General features: G+C 36.3%; 1 protein-coding gene across 1 annotated transcript; it reads left to right on the top strand.

Moving 5' to 3' along the window:
- Positions 1–5,549: 5,549 nt before the first annotated feature.
- On the top strand, positions 5,550–7,102 carry LOC149374122 (cytochrome c oxidase subunit 7A1, mitochondrial; the record flags this gene model as incomplete). Its single annotated transcript, XM_089594730.1, has 4 exons — positions 5,550–5,619; positions 5,705–5,748; positions 6,676–6,813; positions 6,872–7,102. Coding segments are annotated over 4 exons (393 nt in total), but the record flags the coding sequence as incomplete, so codon positions are not given.
- Positions 7,103–20,151: the final 13,049 nt, after the last annotated feature.

Raw genomic sequence — 20,151 nt, 5'->3', positions numbered from 1 at the left:
CTCATTAGCTTCCTAGATTATTAGGTGAGCGACGCTTGTGTGATTAATTACCAATTTTTTGATTGATTGAGTGGCCAGTAAGCAGACAAGATCATCAGATGATAGACGCTTATGTTATTATATAACATTTCATTCTTTTATATAGCGATCTGTAAGTACCCCAGGTCATCAGGTGATAGGCACTTGTGTTATAAATTAATATTTTATGATTTAATAGAGTGGTCAGTAAGCACCTTAGATCATTGGATGATGGGCGCTTGTTTTATTAATTAAAAAATTTTGAATTTTTGAGCGTTGTGGAAACCGTCTTTGGCAATGCCCCTAGCACTGCTGTCTGCCCGGCGGAACATTTTTCCTAGATATATACGATCTAGGGAAAAAGTTCCGATATTTAATCCGTCTCACCCAACGCTGAGGGTTATTTATCAGTTAGTATTTAACGAAGTTTCAGTTTAGTGTGAGCAGTCCAAAAGTAGGTGACGAGTCCACTAACAGCTCTGAGACGAAACACGTTAATAGACCTGAGTATCGGTCCATTATTTTACCCCACATTGGTGTGACTCTGACGTTAAAATTCACGTCTCACATATATGGTTTCCGAGTTCCTACTTTGCCATTACTCTGCTTTCTATATTATCTGTATGTCACTTTCCAACTCTTCGTAGTCGTCGTGACTGGGGGGAAAGTATGTGGGGAACTTTGGTATCACTAGATGATACTTCGCTAACTGTCCGCTAGGCGTGTCATCTCTCTCTTGTGCTTACTCGCTTACTGCTTATCCGCAAATGGCAGGATTATCCATTAGTTTGTGTGTAAGGAAGTTTCAGTTTAGTGTGAGCACCCTAAGTAGGTGTCTAAGGCATGGGAGCTGGCGGGTATGACTTACTGAAGAGTCCACCAACAGCTCCGGGACAAAATACGTTGGACCTGAGTGGCGGTCCAATATTTTACCTCAAAAGTTCGTTACCCAATAAGGCACGAAAGTGCCAGGCCAAGGCCAGGAAGATCCCTGATACTCTGGGAATCGGTCTCTAGGTATTTGGAAGCTTTTGGTGCTCGGGCAGCCGTTTGTATTCCTGATGAGAAGTTCTTCTCCAAAAGCTCGTCGAGATGATGTCTAGGTTGTCAACCTGGGCCTAGGAAATCGTTTTTTGATTTTCGGACTACCCTGGCTAAGCATAGAACGTATACAGAGGCTTACGAGCCTTTTGGTTATTAGAAGAGCGCCAAACTGATCGTTGCAAGCTCTACAGCAGTCTGGCCTCGATGGAACTCAGAGTTTCACTATCGGCCTGCCTCCTGGTGTCTGTCCCTTTTATATGCTCCTCCGGGTCCGGTGATGTGGATCTCGCGTGATTTGCAGATCGTGTGGGTCCTGGGTACTATGCGTCAGTTCGCAAGCTTGCGTGATTGCTTTGGGGTGAGGGCTGGACCGTGTTGACCTAGATATCTTTCGTACAGGTTCTGGGGATATGGGTGTGATAGAAGGAAAGCGAATGAGTCAGAGCTTGTGCTAGGGCTTGCGCCGCTTGCGGGCTTCTTGGAAGGAACGTGCAGGAATGTAACTGAGTCAAAGCTTGCACTAGGGCTCCTTGGAAAGTACGTACATGAATACAAAGAGTCAGAGCTTACATAAGGGATTCCGTACAGCTCTTTTTATATTAATTAATGTGTACTAAAGTCGTCTGGTATCATTTTATATTATTCATTATTATTATTATTATTATCATTATTGTTGTTGTCATTGCCATTGTTACAGCTAATTTATTATTTGACTAATAATAAAATGACATTTTCATTTTGGCGCACATATCACTCGACTTTTAAGGTCAGTGCGATCGGTAGCGCTATATTATCGTGAGAACTGTGAGAAGCCCATACTTCTCTATAATACATATATGTATTCGATATATCGAAACAGTACGCCCTTGGATCGATAATACACGGAGCTGGCTCCTTACGCAGTCCTTACATGTAGTCCGGGAGCCAGGGTACTTTTCGAAGCCGATGGAGGTCTATGGTTGCACCAAAGTTTTTTTTATGTATTTTGATGCACTAAATCCGATTTTCGAAGGTGCTTGGCTGTAAAGTTGGCCGATTAATTGTTATAAACATTTTTTATAAACAAATAAGAAATTTTCATTTTTTTGACATAAAAAAATTTTTTTTAGATTCTTTGGCCAATTTTAAGGCAAAAAGTATTCTTGTCATTTTTTCGTAAAACCCTTCGTTTACGAGTAAAAAATTCACGAAGTTTCGAAAAACAGGGTTTTTCACGAAATTCGACCATACGTTGCACATTTATTAATGCATATTTTTTAATCCAACACGGCTTAAAACTTTCGTATAATATAGTACTACAATAATATGGAATGAGCAATGTATGATTTGAATTGGATTTTTATCTAGCAATGCCTCATCGTTAGGTCTATTGCGCGCTTACGCGGTAAGTATGTACTGGAGACCACGCATGAGAGTTCATTATGTTTATTTATAAAGAGCTGCATTTAAACTTTCTTCCGATATTCTACTGTAAAAAGGAAAAAGAATAAGTAGTAAAACAAGTTTATGCAATGCAAATGATAAACTGAGACTAAGAATTCAGTTAATTTAAGTTAACCCCTGTTTTTCGAAACTTCGTGAATTTTTTACTCGTAAACGAAGGGTTTTACGAAAAAATGACAAGAATACTTTTTGTCTTAAAATTGGCCAAAGAATCTAAAAAAAATTTTTTTATGTCAAAAAAATGAAAATTTCTTATTTGTTTATAAAAAATGTTTATAACAATTAATCGGCCAACTTTACAGCCAAGCAACTTCGCAAATCGGATTCAGTGCATCAAAATACATAAAAAAAACTTTGGTGCAACCATAGACCTCCATCGGCTACGAAAAGTACCCTGGCTCCCGGACTAATGTAATAGGAGGATAGCAGAAGGTACGTAATACGTATGGACTCCGCCACATAACTACAAGACTACAAGATGTGTTCTTTTCGACCAAAATGATCAGCTAAAATCACAGCGTTGAAGCAAACAGTCTTTCATGTTGAATTTTCTAATTTTCTACCTGTCACCATCAAGCGCACGAGAAATACGAATAAAAATTATGTACTCAAGAAAATACAAATATTGAAATACAATATTATTACTTTTTTGATCATAAAAATAAATAATAAACAGCATGTAATCTATTTTGATAAAAAATCGATACTGTACATAAATTTTTAAATTCTCTGAAACGTTTGAGAAGTTTTGACGGAAAAAAAAAAAACTCCGGAACCAAAATCTAGATTTATTGACACAAATCAAGATGAACATTGAAGAAAAAGGTCATGTATCAATTACAATTGAGTAGTATGCGTATGTGTGACAATGTAAGGGGAAGGACCCAATGGTGACGACTTCCAACGGTCTAACTTCCAACGCTTACAATTCAAGGGCAAGAAATGACGGAGGAATTGAACTCCTGTGTAAACCAGTGGACATCAGATTCCGCTTCTAACGGACGAGTCGGGTAGACATGTGTGATTATTTCAATTAGAATCCCTAACTCCTTAACTTTACGGCGATATTTTTTCAGCATGAGATTTTGCTCTAATTAGTTGTAAAAGAGACTTATGTTTCCTTATTGCTCGTACATGTTAGCTATATTGCAGGTAATGTAACTTACATTACATTCACAAGCGACAAAGAAATATATATCTTTTTCACAACTTATTAAAGCAAAACCTCATGCTGAAAAAAATATCATAGTGAAGTTGAGGAGTTAGGGATTCTAACTGAGATAATCGGACTATAAGAAATGATCTTGATAATAATAAAAAAAATTATTGACATTAGGCAACTATGCTACTCCGTGTATTCTCCCGAGTAGAAATTGAAAGTGGGCGAAAACTGGGCCCAAGCTTGGCTGCCACACCGCCCAACTTGGCCACAGCTTACTTGCCACCTGACTTGGCCTCCAGTGGGTTTGTAATACAGCACTGACTTGGGCGCAGCTTGGCCTGACTGAGCATAACTTTCGCCCAATAATCGCCCACTTTCGCCTGTAGATCAGTATAATACAGAGACGTCTATGAATAAGTATACAAATATAGTATGATATGCGAGCGCGCATCACACACATGAATATGTGTACATACTTGTATGCTTGTATATAACCAATATCAGTGCAAACGAAAGTGGGCGATTACTGAGCGAAAGTCATGGCAAGTCAGGCCAAGCTGCCCTCAAGACAGTGCTGTATTACAAACCCACCTGCAGCCAGGCTTGGTTGCTTGATTTGGACCATGCGTTTTAGCTTGGCTGCCCACTTACATTTTTACTCGGGCTCGTATGCTCGTAACCACGTGGACTCACCGTTGAGCCACATGTTGGCGCTGGGGGTTTTTGTGCCTGGAGCCTATACTGCAGTGTAATTACTATATCTTACACCACGCATCGGTCACAGGGTATAGTCCGCAATCGCCGCCAGCAGTTACATATGTAAAACGCGACAACGTTGCATGGTTGGGGGCACTACTGTCGATTTACTGGTGATGTGATCCGCAATCCCGCCAGCAGTAAAGCAGACGACGTCAGTCTACTTGCTCTTTTTCGTGACATTTTTGCTGTGATCCTGCGCAATCCCGCCAGCAGTAAAGCTGCTATTTCCATATTTGTTTTTGGCACTAGAAACTATTTTTTTTGGTCTGCGTGTTTGTTTACGTCTAGCACAATAAGCTTTGTTTACCATCAGAAAATGTCACGAAAAAGAGCTAGTAGACTGACGTCATCTGCTTTACTGCTGGCGGGATTGCGGATCCCATCGACAGTAGCGCCCCCAACCACGCAACGTTGTCACGTCTTACATATGTAACTACCATAGATCTATGGTAACTACTGGCGGCGATTGCGGATTACACCCACAGTCGGAAGCAAAGTCAGAATAGTCCATAGATATATAAGAAATAGACTGCTCGTTCTTATGTACGGCGCTAAACATAGAGATATAAGGAAGTGCGCTTATTACACTAATGTACGTAAAGGTGTGTGATACGGTAGAAGAAAGAGATGGTCGCCGAGTGTCCTCTCCATCTCTTTCTAGCTGAGCGCTGTGATTGGCTTCTGCTCAAGGGGGTATTCTGGCCGTCAGCGGCACTTACTGACACAGCTGTAGAAAGAAAGGAGCCTAGGTAGAACCTAGGTTATTGCCTCTTGAGCATCAGCCAATCACAGCGCTCGAGTAGACAGAAACAGAGAGGACACTTGGCAACCATCTCTTTCTTTTACCGTATCGCTGTATTCAGCCTCTAGCGCCCTCTATCCGTATATCTCTATGGCGGCATGGCGCTAAAGCACAAGTAGAGAGAGACACAACATCGAAGTGTGTCTCTGTCTCTCTTGCACGTAGCCAACGGTGGGAGCGTAGGCTACGCTACGGAGCGCACTCAAGGAGTCCGTAATCTTCATGTGACCGCACCCTAAAACAAAACCAATATCACTATAGATCTAATTATTACGTAAAATTAGAGACGTGATTCGTATATCAATTTAGAGACTAAGATAAATTCTTTTTGAAATTTCTCTATTCAAGTACAATACATTCGGTTTTATTTCATTCAGACATCTAAATAGCAGTTGTTATTTTTTAATTACTTTTTTTTCTACATTGATTATACACGTAAAAGAAGATGCTGATTCATCATTTTAATTCATTTACAGGTCGTCTTCAAGAGTCTTCTTGTCTTCAACCCCTATATCCTATTGTGAGTAAAATTCGTTCTTGAAACATTACTTCGAGAATTAATGGCATATTACTTTGGTAATGATCCGTCGTATTCTTTCACTTTATTTTGGGTAGTTGTTGCTAGTAAAAAAAGGAACTATTAGATTAGCTTAAGTTTTGTAGAATACTGCAGTACTTATGCCAATGCCTCCATGACACTTATTACAATAAAGAATTAATTGTTGTCATTATCATTATGAAATTCACGTTAAATATCAAGAATGATGCCGAATAAAAAATTTTTCGCTTGACAATATTAGTATATTTATGAATATTGTAGCCATTGTTGTATACTGACTTGTTTGTAAAGTATACTATATTTTAACCGTATTTTCTGATTAGGGTACTGAAGATAAACTGAAATGTTGGAACATATTATTTTTTTAATACTCATCCTCATTAGATAATGCTCAGAAACATTAATATGTCTATTAAGTAAGTGATTAGTGACTTTAATGTGACAGCATTATTATTCAGGATCATAAGTGATTTCAAATAACCAAATTAATAAAATTAAACAGAGAATTTTTTTTCTCAGTTTTAAATTAGCAGTTATGTTGAAATTAAATTATGAAATCAAAAATTAATGTGCCATCAAAAATTAATCAATACTATTCATCAAAAATTGAGCTTCGAAAAAGAAAACCGAAGTTCCAATAGCATTTGAATAATAAATTTTTAATTTTTGCAAGCAGACACAAAAATCAAATTAGACAATTGTAGAACTATAACATATATTATTAAATACATTTTCTGAATTTTAAAATTTAAACATTTTAATATGAAATTATTATTTAAAGTTATTAAAAAACATTTATCCGTGTGGTCTTCCTTATGTCTTTCATGTAATAAACAAAATATAAAGTGTAATGTTAAATTAAAAAATAACACTTTCAATACTTTACAGTCAGTCCACCCATTGAACAAAGTAGATTCGCCAAAAATGATTTGGGACACCGTCAAAACCAAACCACTCAAAACCATATCTTCTACAGCTTTTTCTACATTGGATCCTAAGTTGCTAGCCAAGTATAAAAAATTTCAGGTAATTCAAATATATGATACTTGTGATTTGTAAGAAATACATAAATTAAAATTTTTAGGAAAACGTGGAAAAACCGGTGTTTCTCATGGGTGGACCTCGTGATAAAATATTGTTCGGCATAACTGTTGGTTTAGTTATTTTAACTACAGCGAATAGTTTTAGGCTGCTGTATGATATGGCATTCCCTAAAAAAAATTAATATTGATTATAACATAGTAATATTTAAATAAAGATTCTGCTGAGAATTAAAATTTTTACTAATTTTAATTCAAGATGTGTATGGTGTTAAGTATGTTTTCATTAATATTATTTTTCACAATCCAAGCTAAACTTGAAATTACCTTGAAAATTACATTTTATAATGATCCCATAGTATAAGACCCTATATCCGAAGCAAAGACGTATTAAACGACATCGTGAATAACATCTCAAACATCTTTAAGGATATCTCGTAGGTAGGGTTGCCATAGGGCCGAGACTCACCGGGATTGTCTCTAATCGCAGACATTTCTCTCAAGTCCTGAAATTTTAAAACAGTGGACAGTGGGTTCTTGGGTTCCCAAGTATGAAGGTATACTCTAAGGCAGTCAGTTAACGAATATAAATATATCCTCCATGAAACCATGTTCTGTACGAAGGTGGTGCAATCAGCATTGAAATGACTTCATGTACTTTAATTAGGTTTGGTTTTGGTATATATTTTTATATTTAATACATATCAAAAAAAAGCAATTATAAAGAATTAAAGAATATAAATGTGAGAAAAGTACAAGTATAGCCATAATACGTCTTGCTACCAGGCAGGCCAGTACGAGAGTACCCGTTTCACTGCGTTTTCCAATTATTTCAAAAAAACTACTTACTCTAATAACATTTGACATAGTGCTCGCATCTGTCACATATGCTGATACATTCATTCATACAGTTGCGTATACAACACCCACAATAGTTATGTTATAAAAAAATGCTTTTAAAATATAGGAAAACTAATTTTATTAGTAAATGTTTATTAAAATTTAATATCATGTGTAAAATAGATCATCAACATTTTTTCAATAAAACATGTTACAAACATAATGATAATGCATACATAATCAATGATCGTAAATTTTAAAAACCGAAGATATATGAAAACAATTGCCGTTAACTTGGCACGGCTTTCACGCTTGTTATTAGATCCATTTGGATTATATTCTAAGTATGACACGATTGTCTTGTGAAAACTAAAGTAAAAAATATAAACCTTGTATTTATAATATAGAATAATAAACGTTATTACAAAGAAAAAGGTTATGTTGAATTTAAAAAAAAAAAGGTTCAATTAAATGAATTATTTAGTAACAAACATGTGTAATGTATAACTAAAGCAATTTAATTAACGAACAGTAAATAAATATTTATATCAAAATAACGTTACAAACCACACAATAATAAGAAGTTTTATTTTACCGGGATCACTGGAAGAAAAGTGGGGTTGATTTCAGCTCGCATGTCGAAGATCGCAGGTTTGATTCTTGGAGAAAATGTTTTTGTTTCTGGATTAAAAAAAAAAAAATGTTTTTTTTTTCGAAAAACCAGGTGAAGAATAAAAAAATAAAATTGAATAAAAATAAAAATTTGTTTTCATGTAATAATGTGCTCGTTGGTGATGCTACGAGAAGTGGTGGAGTAGAGTTAGTGTGAGCAAACTAGATAAAAACTTCCCCTATTTGATGAAAATCCAGGGCCAAAAAATTTTTTTTATATATCTCGAGCCCGACAACAAACGTAACTTCTTCAAAACGGGAAAAAATGTCAGCAATAGGTCCAAAAAAATGGTAAAAATGGCCAAAACGGGTTTATGGCTTCTACCGGAAAGCTGGAATTCGGACAACAAAACAATCTGCTGCATCAAAAAGATGCGCAATTTCAAGACAAACAAAATGAGCCCTGATTAACCTAAATCAGCTATGTCGTTTTTCCGCCAATTTTCAAAAAGTGCCGATTTCGCCCTCTTTTTAGGTAATTCCAGTAGGCCTTAGGTAAGGCCATTTTAGTCTAACTGGTAACATGCACTGTGGACATCTCTTTTTGAAAGATCTCTATTTCAGCCGACGAACCAAGGACCCTGTTTTCAGTTTATTTATCATATCATAACATTCATAACCGTACTATCCTTGTCTTCTATTAGTGTGTAAATACTTACTGATTTTTCACTTTGCCTTCGAACTTTGGAGTCTAAAAGTTGTAGCTAGTATACGCACTTTATTTAAAAAATGAATTTCTTTACCTACAATACTATATTTAGTATTAAATACCCTATTTCTTAAATGTATATAAAAATAACTGAGTTGCAAACAGCTTGTTGTTATTTAAAAAGTTACATATTAACAATAAAAAAAGCTACTTCATACGAATTTCAATATTTTCATTTTTTATTCCACTGTCTCATCGAATTTTTTTGAAAATATGTGTAATTCTGTCTTATTAGTATTTAATTACAATGTCACTATTTTAGGCTGACTTCCTAACCCATTTTGAATGTGGCGCGTTTTTACATACTAGTAATAAATGAATAACATTAAAATTTGAATATTAAAATTTTTTTAGATTGACAGGTAACCTGTACTGTTTTCGTAACTGATCGATAGGGTTTAGTTAACACTATCTTCAATTATTTTTTTGTGCAGGAAAACGGTGTTTCATGGTCTAAATAATGCAATTTCCGATGAAAAGTTCAGTAGCTATCATAAGAGACTAGTCATAACCTACAAAAAATTTGAAGTTTCAACAGCTTTTTATCAATATTTTTACTGGCAACCGTACTTGAAACTTTTCAGGTAAATTAATAAAATAATTATTTAACATCAGGTCAAATTTTTTGGAAATAAGCGATAACTTCATTTCGGTATTGAGCCTGCTAAGGCAAAATTAAGTAAAATGTGACTTTAAGGCAAAGCATTACTCTCCACCAAAAATGAAATCTTTGACACCATTGAAGACACCAATATTTTTTACAAACATATTTAGATCCGTAAAAACATGGCACAAAATAATGGATGAACTACTTTAAAACTAAAACAAAAGAAGAAAGCGTTATCTCCTTTCCTAATAGAGTTATTAATAGAGTTAAAGGCACTATCCAAGAATTAATTAAAGATGTCTCCGCAAAGATCAAATACATCAGGAATTCTATTCGCAACTAGAACAGGACATAGAAATACTTCATCCCTTACGAAACCTTCCTGCAGAAAATGCTGCACCAAATCCTGCAGGTCAATCTGCAGTAATCCCTGCAGAGTTATTGCACTCATTTTCTGCAGGATCTCCTGCAGCTTTATCTGCAGAAACCTCTGCAGACTTAGATGTCTCTAATTTTCAAGAAGAAAAGATGTGTCCAGATAATCTTATTACGACCTCCCTTTCTTTGAATGTAACCCCGACTATTTGGCGGTAGTTAAAAAGGTTCGAGGCAGAGTCCCCTCTACCCACGCAGCTTAGCCCTCTTTACCGCGCACCCCCTCTAGTATCCCACAAACGTTTAACGTTTGTTTGTTTAAAATGCACTATAAAATGCCTCTAAATTTTGCTCACCGAATAATTAAACAAATTAACTCGTAGGTAGATTTTTTTTCAATACCTTTGCATTTTTCAAAAAGTTTAATCCATTTAAGCGAGGCAAAGAGGTTACTTTCCACAAGAGCCTATGTTAATCACATGATTTTCGTTTGTATAATTCTTTTAAAAATGACCTATAAAAAATATTTAAAAAATTCTTGTAAGTTCTACGTATTCTAAACTATCAAGAAAACTCAGTATTATTGTGATCTCTGCATTTTGTTACTACTCTCGAACCTCCTTAAGGAAGAGCTAAGAATTTTAAACTGTGCCGGGAAAACTCTAAGATTCGGAATCAACACACAATCAGTATCAGTAATTATATGTTGGAGGGCGGGTTCGTTGCCCAGTGTAAAAAAGCGAAATTGCTCGGGTTACCCATTCTATGAAGAAAAACATCTTAAAGTACCTTTTATCCAAATTAAAATTAAGTGTTAAATAATCTATAAATCCCTGCAATATATACAGAAATTATTTTTGATTATTGATTTATAGATTTTTCCTTTGGTAATTCTTTCTTATATGATAAGTAAATTTATTTATATCTCTTTGGGCAAAGATAGAATTCTTATATGTTAAAACTTATTTTTATGTTATATAACAAAATTTCTTATCTACTCGTTAACTCAGCAGAAGATAAAACAATCAAAATTCCTAATTAATTAAATTGGAAACTAAGTAACAAAATCCTTTGTAATTACATTCTCAAATAAACTATTAGGATTCGCAATTACCTATAGAGGGGTAAGTTGAAATAAATAAATACAACTAATTATTCTTCTTTTCAAATTCATTTGCTTTTTTAAATAAGGAAATCATGTTTTTAATCACGAGGCTTTCCACTTACATTGATAAAAATAATTAGCGCAATTTTTAAATTAACCAAAAAATTTCTTTTTTATTTCAAAGACTGTAAATCACTTCGAGATGAGTTGAATTTCGCGCTTAAATACAAAATAAATTATATTTTTAACTATAAATTTTGCCAAGCTATATTTTAAAGAATTTTTCAATTTTCCCGCACAAATTTTTTTCGACGATTTTGGCCCGTCACAACAAACCCCCACCACCTACGTAAGAGCTTTCCATGATGAGCAAAGACGAGGCACGCGGGGCGGGGGACATGACCCCACTACGGTTAGGGCCCCTCCCAACTTTAAGCGTGGAGAGAGGGCGCCCCACGTTTGAGTTACTAGATAGGTTAAAAATTCTCCCTCTTGATTAGTATGGGTATTCTTTTTATAATATTAATAGGTTTCTCCAATATGAAGGGTCCAACATATTTTTTAATTTTTTTCATGACATCAAAATAAAATGTGATTTATAAGGATGTGGGGTGAATTTTAGGTAAGTAACAACAAAGATTCATACGTTTATTAATTTATTTTAGAATTTAAAGCCTCTACAAGTGCAATTGTTTGAAATGACGCCATATTGTATATAAAATCGCATGTACATTCTTTTGTTAAATATTCGCATTTCGTCGTATCTGTAGACACGACTTTTTCATACACACTCTCTAAATCTGAATTATTCATATCTCTTACAATTTTCTTTACAATATCGGATCTACAATAATCGATTTGCGCTTAATACATATTACTACCTTTTTTTGAAATGTAATCTACAAATTTCTGCACAACAGTAGGCATTAAATCCGACAAATCACTCAATACACGTAAATTACAATCAATACATTTGACAATAAATTTACTTAAATGATCAAAGGTCATATTTTTTAGAACTAAACTACGACGATATTGCTTCGTGACACTACCACTCACGCCTTGTTTTCGTCCTTCTTCAAGCTCAATAGCCTTGTCGTTATAACTTACAATAAACTTTAGAGACCAGTTGGAGCCATAAATTTTGATATCCTGCAAGTTGCTGTCGTCCGTGGTAAAACACTTCTCAATGTCTGTAAACGCCAATTTGAATTCGTTCCAATCCGAAATTTTGAAAGGAATCCCTTCGAAATCTGTACCTAATAGACGAACTACAGGTTCCCAATCGTTGTCAAGTAATTTCTTATATTCCAGACCAACTATGACTTTTTTGCCAAATGATTTATTAAATCCATAAAGCTCGTACAAAATCTGCGGTGGTGACTGTTGAAACTGCTTTGCGCTTGAGAGATCGATTGCTACCGACGCCCCAACCCTCTTTTTCTGGAACTCCATTTTTCTGTTTGATTGTATTGACGATATGACGAGCAGGCAGAGACTAACGACTAATCCGACTTTTTATACCAGTTGTAGCTCGAAAGAGACAGTGTGAAAACCGTTTGGAGGTGGTAAGTCACGTTTCAGCATGAAAAATTGCGTCGACAGCACATTCAGGATCACGTTAATTAAAACAAGTATGATCGTGTATCGCGTACGGATAAAGAAACGCTGCGTATGAAATTTTTTACAAACTATAAACATTCAGAGGTAGGATTGCAAAACGCAGACATCGTTTATTTTTGGAATTCATAATAATGTAACATTAGTATCTGTCACTAGATGTTCAAGAATACGCAAACTACAAGTATATTTATGGATAAACTTATATCAAAGACATTTCACTAACTTTTTTGTAAACATTTTACCAGACAACCGCTGCCGACCGACACCGAGCTTCTCAAATTTTTTTTGCTACATCTCAATGACATAAAACGTCTGGCAATTTCGTCATTCTTTTTTAAATCAGCGGAAAAACTGTCGAGAAATTTTTGAAAACCTAAACCGTTGCTCACGTAAAACAAAAACATCAAACAAAACTGACCACATACGTTTGAAGATATGCTTTGTAACTGTTTGACATTCCCCACCGGAAAAAGTTAATGTGAAAAAACGTAGCAAACCGTAACTTTCTGTGATGTAATGTACAGTTTGGTTGGATTTCGGACCATAGTTACAGTTTGTCACGTTTTGTTACGTTGGATTATAGTCAACTACAACTCAACACATTGTCTTACGATTCGTTACATATTATTATAATTCTAAAAAGACACTTGAATCTCGTGAAAAAGCAACTGTAGTAAACTCTAATAAACTGTAAGGAAGTGTTGTCATCTGTAATGTTTTATAACAGCTTACAGTTTTTTGCAGTTTATTACACTTTTTTATTTTTTTTTTTATTATCATTGATAACTTTTAGGCACATTTCCTTACATGTTCGAATAAAATTTGCCTTAAATAAAAAAAACTTGAGTAACTATTATGAAAAAGTATAAGTGTAACAGCATGTGGTAAATCATATTAAAACGTAAGAAAATGTAAGAAAACGTAACAAGTAGGAAAACCATGGCGGTTCTGGCACCCCCCCCCAGCTCCCCCCTGAGGTAGTGGTGGGGGGAGAGTCTCTAGCTATAGCTGTGGGTGGAGGAGAGACGGTGGTGGGGGAAGAGGCTGATCGGGCGGTAGAGGAGAGGTGGTGGTGGGGGGAGAGGCTGATCGGGCGGTAGAGGAGAGGCGGTGGGGGGGAGAGGCTGATCGGGCGGTGGGAGGAGGGGCACGGGTGGTAGGGGTGGTGGGTGGTGCGGACTACTCGGATGGTAACGTCAGGGGGAGGGGGCCTCTTCCGGATGCTGTGATGTCGGATGGTACTGACAGCTCCCTTCCTTTCCGACCGCGAATCAAGCTCCGACGTCATCAGGATGGGTCCGAAAGGTGTAGGTGTGACAAGCCCAACGTACAGCGCGAGAGGAAGATCAAGCATGAACGTGTATTTCTTACCAGTGGATGTAGCGGATCGCGTATCCCGTTCAGCTGCGACCAACGTTGGCTTACTCAACGCAGTACCTTGCCAAGTAATGGAGCTATTATTTCTTATCTATACGGATGTGTTAGCCGTGGCCGATGACTTTTCGCTTCTTATTTATAGGCGTACAATGTACCAGTGTAATATTTCTTTCTTAGCAACAGCGGGTGCAACGAGTCATGCTAGGATACACGTATGTGTAAGCCGTAGCCGATAACTCTTCGCTTCTTATTTAGGCGTATAATGTACCAGCATCATATGTGGGTGTAGCGGATCGCGGATCCCGTTTAGCTGCGACCAACGTTAGCTTACTCGACGCAGTACCTTGCCAAGGAATTCAGCCAGTTTATGAATTTAAGTTTAAGATTTTTAGGATAGTATGTAAATGGGTTTCAATAATAACAAAACTTTAAATTTAATACACATACATTTTTGCTAGCTTCAAAAAAAAAAAAAAAATACACAAGAATTTCATGGTTATTGATTTTTTTTTTCAATGTATCATATCCATCTTTATTTGGATAAGAGCGAATATTTTCGGAATAATAATTTCCCTTCACTTTTGGTTGAGATGCCTCAACGTGCTTTTCTAAAAGAGGTTTTCGGCTATTTTCATCTTTGTCCTCCTCCTCCTTCTTACCGAGGCTCTCATATTTTGGTTTGCTAAAGATCGGACCCATGTTGTTGATGTTGCCTGATCTATCGTCACAGGATAACTGAAGCAATACGCAAATTCTCATCAGCTTATAAGACGGCGCTAATTTCTTTGTACTACCACACGGCAAGATGTACTTTAATTTTTTGATCTTAAATTTTATGCTTACTTTACTCTTTTTTTTTTTTTTTGCCTACACACAGTCATCGTTTTTGACACCAACATTGGTATCAGTTTCAGAGTCACTATCAGTATCAGTATCAGTATCATTAGCATTAATTCCATCAACAGTATCCCAACTGGGAAGCGTTTTAGAAAATTTCTTCTTATAACTATTAAGCGCATCTAAAAAACATTCTGTGTCTGGTTCAATGCTACTTTCCACCAAAGAGCAAAGCCACAATTTTATTTAATGAGCTTTACTAAGTGCGCAATATTGCTTTCTACGTAGACTTTTTTGTACATCATGAGTACCACACATTAACGCCTTTGTTGAATATCCCATATTAAGAATGTGACGTGATGGTACCATATACTGCTGAATGTTAATCACAGTACACCCTATGGTCGATTCCAAATAAGTGGCTGTATTATCTTCATAAACGTAAATTCGATGTGCATTTTTTGCTACAGTGTACAAATGTTGCTGTAACTTTCTAATGGAACAATCACCCTCGAACCAGCGAAGTCCATGCACTCGCTTCGACTGAAAGTCGTTGTTTTGGCGCACATCCATTAGTAAGGTGGAAAAATTGCATGGGGGCCGCACAATCTAATGACTGATCGCTGGTCTCATAAGCGACACCACAGCGACTTCTTTTGGTAAAAACTGTCGAGAAGCGTTCAGAAAACCTCTAATCTCAATAACATAATCCTCGTAAAACTCCATTTTTATTTTGCAGCTCAAAAGCGTCGTACTAACTGCGATATAAACGCGTATCCGTCGCGTTTAATGCTGCGTGATGAACTAAGCAGCACTCTGCACCGAAATTAGTTTATATACACGTTAGTGTAGGCACTGCGCAAGTGTGTGTTTTATCAGAATGAATCATCGGTTCTTAATATTTTAATCTTAAACTAGTTTTGAGGGAAAGGCTACATAAATAATAACAACAATATAATTCAATACATTTATTTATGACATAATTTTAAAAAAAATACAGTTTCATTGAGTTTTTTTATTATACATCTTCTTTAGAATCAGTAACATCTTCCCATTCCATATGAAAGTAGAATTTTTTCATTCGTTTGACATTGTGGGTGGCACACATAGATCTATACGCACCATTATGGTGAGGACATGCAGTAGCTAATGCTGGGAGTTCAAACTCTAGATAATCAACCATATCATTAACTTGAAAATTAAACCTTTCGAGCCACCTTTTCTTCACTTCTCCAATCACAAAAATCTTCTTAGCATCTTTGAGATTCTCCCGAAGAACATTACCAATTTCTGTGTAGTCGATAACACCTGATTGCCAATCTAATCCATGATAGGATAGCTCAAGCCATAAATTTTCATGTTTGTATTTATCATTTTGTTTGCGCCAAGGAAATGGCGGCTTGAAGAGAAATACTTGAGGCTCATCATCTCCATGGAGTGGAAGAATCGCCAACTCTTTAAGCACATAATCGTTGCCAGGCTTCTTACAGCCCTGCATGTCCACCATGTACTCCATCATGATAAAGACTGACTTTACTGCTAGTATTTTTTTTTTTAATTTTATATACGTGCTTAAACAAGTTTTCTCACGTCACTACTAATGGGATTGTACTCTACGATGCGATCGTGTAGAATGAGACAGTAAGCAGATACATTTTCCGGGAAATTCTCTCGTGCTTCAAACTCCAAGCGCACGTCCACTGGCGTGCTTTTCAAAGCTTCATTCTGCTTAGAGCAGTCAATTACAATAAGAGGCATGTGTGTGATAAATCTTTTTTATTCAGCATAGGTTCTGGTTCTTTCCCGTAATAGGCGGCTTGAAAATTCTTATGCATATCATATAATGTTGAAAACTGATTTTTATTGATATCAAGATTAAGATTTCCATAAGGATAGTACTGCGAGTTTAAGAAAAGCTTTACATTGCTGATATTACAGTGATCAAAGAGACTGGCATTAAAAGCAGGATCATTTTTTCGCTTATTCTGAAAGCCCAAAATAACAAAACGAGGCTTTTCCAACTGATTGGAAGTTTTGACAGTCCACACATGCCTAGAAGTTTTTGGCAAAAGAGGATACTCATACAACTCCCAATTGCGGAAACTCATAGAAATAGGCTTGTCTTATTCAATAACATCAAGCAAACGAATTTTTCGTCTGTCTGATGCTGTTATGTAAGGCACAAGCCACTCAATCTGAGTCAATTTAAGCTTATACTTTTCGAAAATTTGATTTTCAGGTACTTGTATAATGGCACTAACATCATCTCTTGATCTTGTGAGAATTAATTCATGTTTTGCATTAACCACAACTTTGCGATAGTCTTCAGCGAAACCAAATATCATACTCAAAGGTATTGACACTTCAAAATAAGAATGATCATTGATAATAGATTTTTTCTCTTCAATGTCTATCCAACCAGCATTTTCAAGCATTAAACTCTGACTGGGAGAGAAAGATATCCATCCTTTCATTAAAGTTGTCAATCCAACATTCTTACACCTATCAATTTCTATACCATTTAGTTCGTATCGTATTTCTTCAAACAGATGGCAGATGGCGTTATTAACTAGTTTTGTTTTCTCAAGAGATTTATCATCTCCAGTTGTTATACGTCCAGAAATACGTAGGGAACTTTGAGAGGGTAAAAGACATAAATTTTGATGTTGAATTAAGATGCGAATTTCATCACTGCTATTAAATGCTGATGCAATGTGGGGTCGATGTGCATGAATTTCGTAGTGTGCAACCGACTCATCAAACACGACAACTGACTGAATCCCAAGAATCTCTTCCATCACAACTTTTTCTCGTTCGCAGGCAGCAAAAAAAAGCACAAGTTATTTTCCACCAAGAGCTCTTACTTTTAGGCCTAGGTTTTTTAAGAACTGCACGTTGTGACGTGTTAATGCTTTGAGCGTTCGTCGACGACTGATCCGTCTCATCCATTTTGGTTTATTCTTATAGCTTCGTCCAATTTTGTTGTCTCGTGGATGACTATTCGTCCTCACCCTCGTTAATTTGTTTTCATAGCCTCGTCCAACTTTACTATTGTTGTACACTATGCCCATTTCAGTTGAGTTGTTTCAAGTGTAGTCTTGTATTTATAACTTCTCCACGAAAATTAATCAAGTTACTTTTCTGATCAACAATGCGTACTTGAAGATGATCTATAATTTTAACAGCAACGGGTAAATAAATGATTTGCGATGGAACTTCGACAATCTTGTATCCCGGTGGTACAGCAGAGAAAAACTCGTGGATGGTATGAACTTTTTCTCCGTTTATATAGGCTCCACTAGTGATATTACACTCAACTCTCAATGTGTTAACCTTGAGAATAGCAACAGGTAAATCTGAGATGTGAGTACTGGTATCTCTAAGAATTTGTTCAGTAAAGCCTAAAAGACGGCCTATAGAATCTTTTGGCCTCAAGTCAATAGTATGACTACACGTTATCACACTGCGAAGAGTATTATTATTTGGTTTGATGCTAATAGCTATATCGTCGGGTTGTAACACGTCTATCCGAAATGACTCAATATCTTGAATTTCGTAGCTGCCAGTTGGAAAAACAACCACTTGATCGCCTACGTAAAATTTATTATTACCTTCGTCGATATTTGGAATTGAATTGAAAGTTAGGAGTTCTACTAGACCAATAACGTAGTTATGTGCTGGTGACAACTCGATAGGTGGAAAATATTGTGCTTTAAGAATAGATGATGTTCCTGATAAACTTAATGTCAATGATTCTTCCATGACGGTTTGTCAATGACTAATGTTACTTGAGTATTGGGATACATTTATATTGGCTGATAATTAAGTTTTTTACAAAGAAAGCTTAAGCAAAGATGGCCGCAGTTGTATGTACCAAAATCTTGGAACCTTTCATAATTATATTTGACACATCTAACACCAAGATATAGCAGTAGATCAATCGGTGGCTGTAGGTCACCAAAACTGTCGAAATACGTCACGTTATTGCCTAGCTTTCTATAGGCAACCCAGTGAGTACCAGGACCATCCTTATCATCGAGATTGACTATTGCTGATTCGGAAAAACGTGAGCCATCGGCTGGCAAAGCATTTCTCATTAAAACTCCACGGAAATGCGGTATTTTCAAAATTTTTGCATACTTGATGAGGTCATAGTCTGTGAGAGCTCGGTAAGGCAGTTTTACGTGGAAATTTTTTTTTTTTTCCATCTTTTAAGCCTTTTCCAAGCCTTAAATGTAGACCTAAGCCGTTCTTATGTGGTTTTAAAAACAGCCCCTTTCCAAGTAAGAGTGCTTCCATTTCTTTATTATGCCTCTCACTCTCCTCTAGCTGTTTTCGAGCAACTTTAGCATCATTAATAGCCTTGACAACTCCAGTTACACCATTAGTGTTAGTGCCTACAGCACTTAGGCCAGCAAATGCAGGAATAAGGTATGGTAGGAATCTTCCAGTTTTCTGCGGGATAGGCAATACTCGAGGTATTACAATATTTTTCCTACCACCAGCTTTTTTCACAGCATCCTGAGCTCCCTTTAACGCCGAACTTATAGCTTTTCGAGCACTACGATTAGAAATCATGGACTTTGAAGCACTTCGAATCAAGCTTTTCAAAGTAGTTTTCTTCGGCTTCATTTTGTTCTTACTCACTTTACTAGAATTCGTACTAGGGAATGCTCCCATGCCGAGTTTGGATTTCAATTTCATGGCACTGGTAATAGTAAAAGCAGCAGCTTTTTTCCCTAAACTAGCGTCTGTGGCTTTGAATCTTTGCCACGCCTTTTCAGCGAGAATTTTGTCAGCGGTGTTTCTTGCTGTAATATTTTTTCGATCCTGCGAATAGGCTATATCGTGTTGCTTGCACGCCTGATCCAATGGATTGATACCCGGATCTCCGCGAGCTAATCTCTTGGCCAATTTAGTGCCCAGTCCACAATATTGATATCCTGGTACGTGCAGCTCTATAGGCAGTTTATTGATAAGTGTGTTTATAATTCCACAGCCTTTGCGATGATGAATGATCATTACTTTCCAAGTGCTTAACGATGAATGAGCTCGAAAATATATTTAGAGCACTATTTATAGTTTCATATTTCAGCATGCAGTAACCACGAGCTCCGAGGAACAGAATATTTAACTTCCTGTCATAAATTTCAACAAACTGATAAGCAAGATTAGGAAA

This window comes from Copidosoma floridanum, unplaced genomic scaffold (assembly GCF_036245765.1).
Source record: "Copidosoma floridanum isolate Cflo_tuat_1 unplaced genomic scaffold, Cflo_Japanese_pri ptg000021l, whole genome shotgun sequence".
In the NCBI taxonomy this organism is placed as follows: Eukaryota; Metazoa; Arthropoda; class Insecta; order Hymenoptera; family Encyrtidae; genus Copidosoma; species Copidosoma floridanum.
The sequence above is the reverse complement of the archived record's forward strand: the minus strand, read 5'-3'. Positions and strand labels throughout refer to the sequence as shown.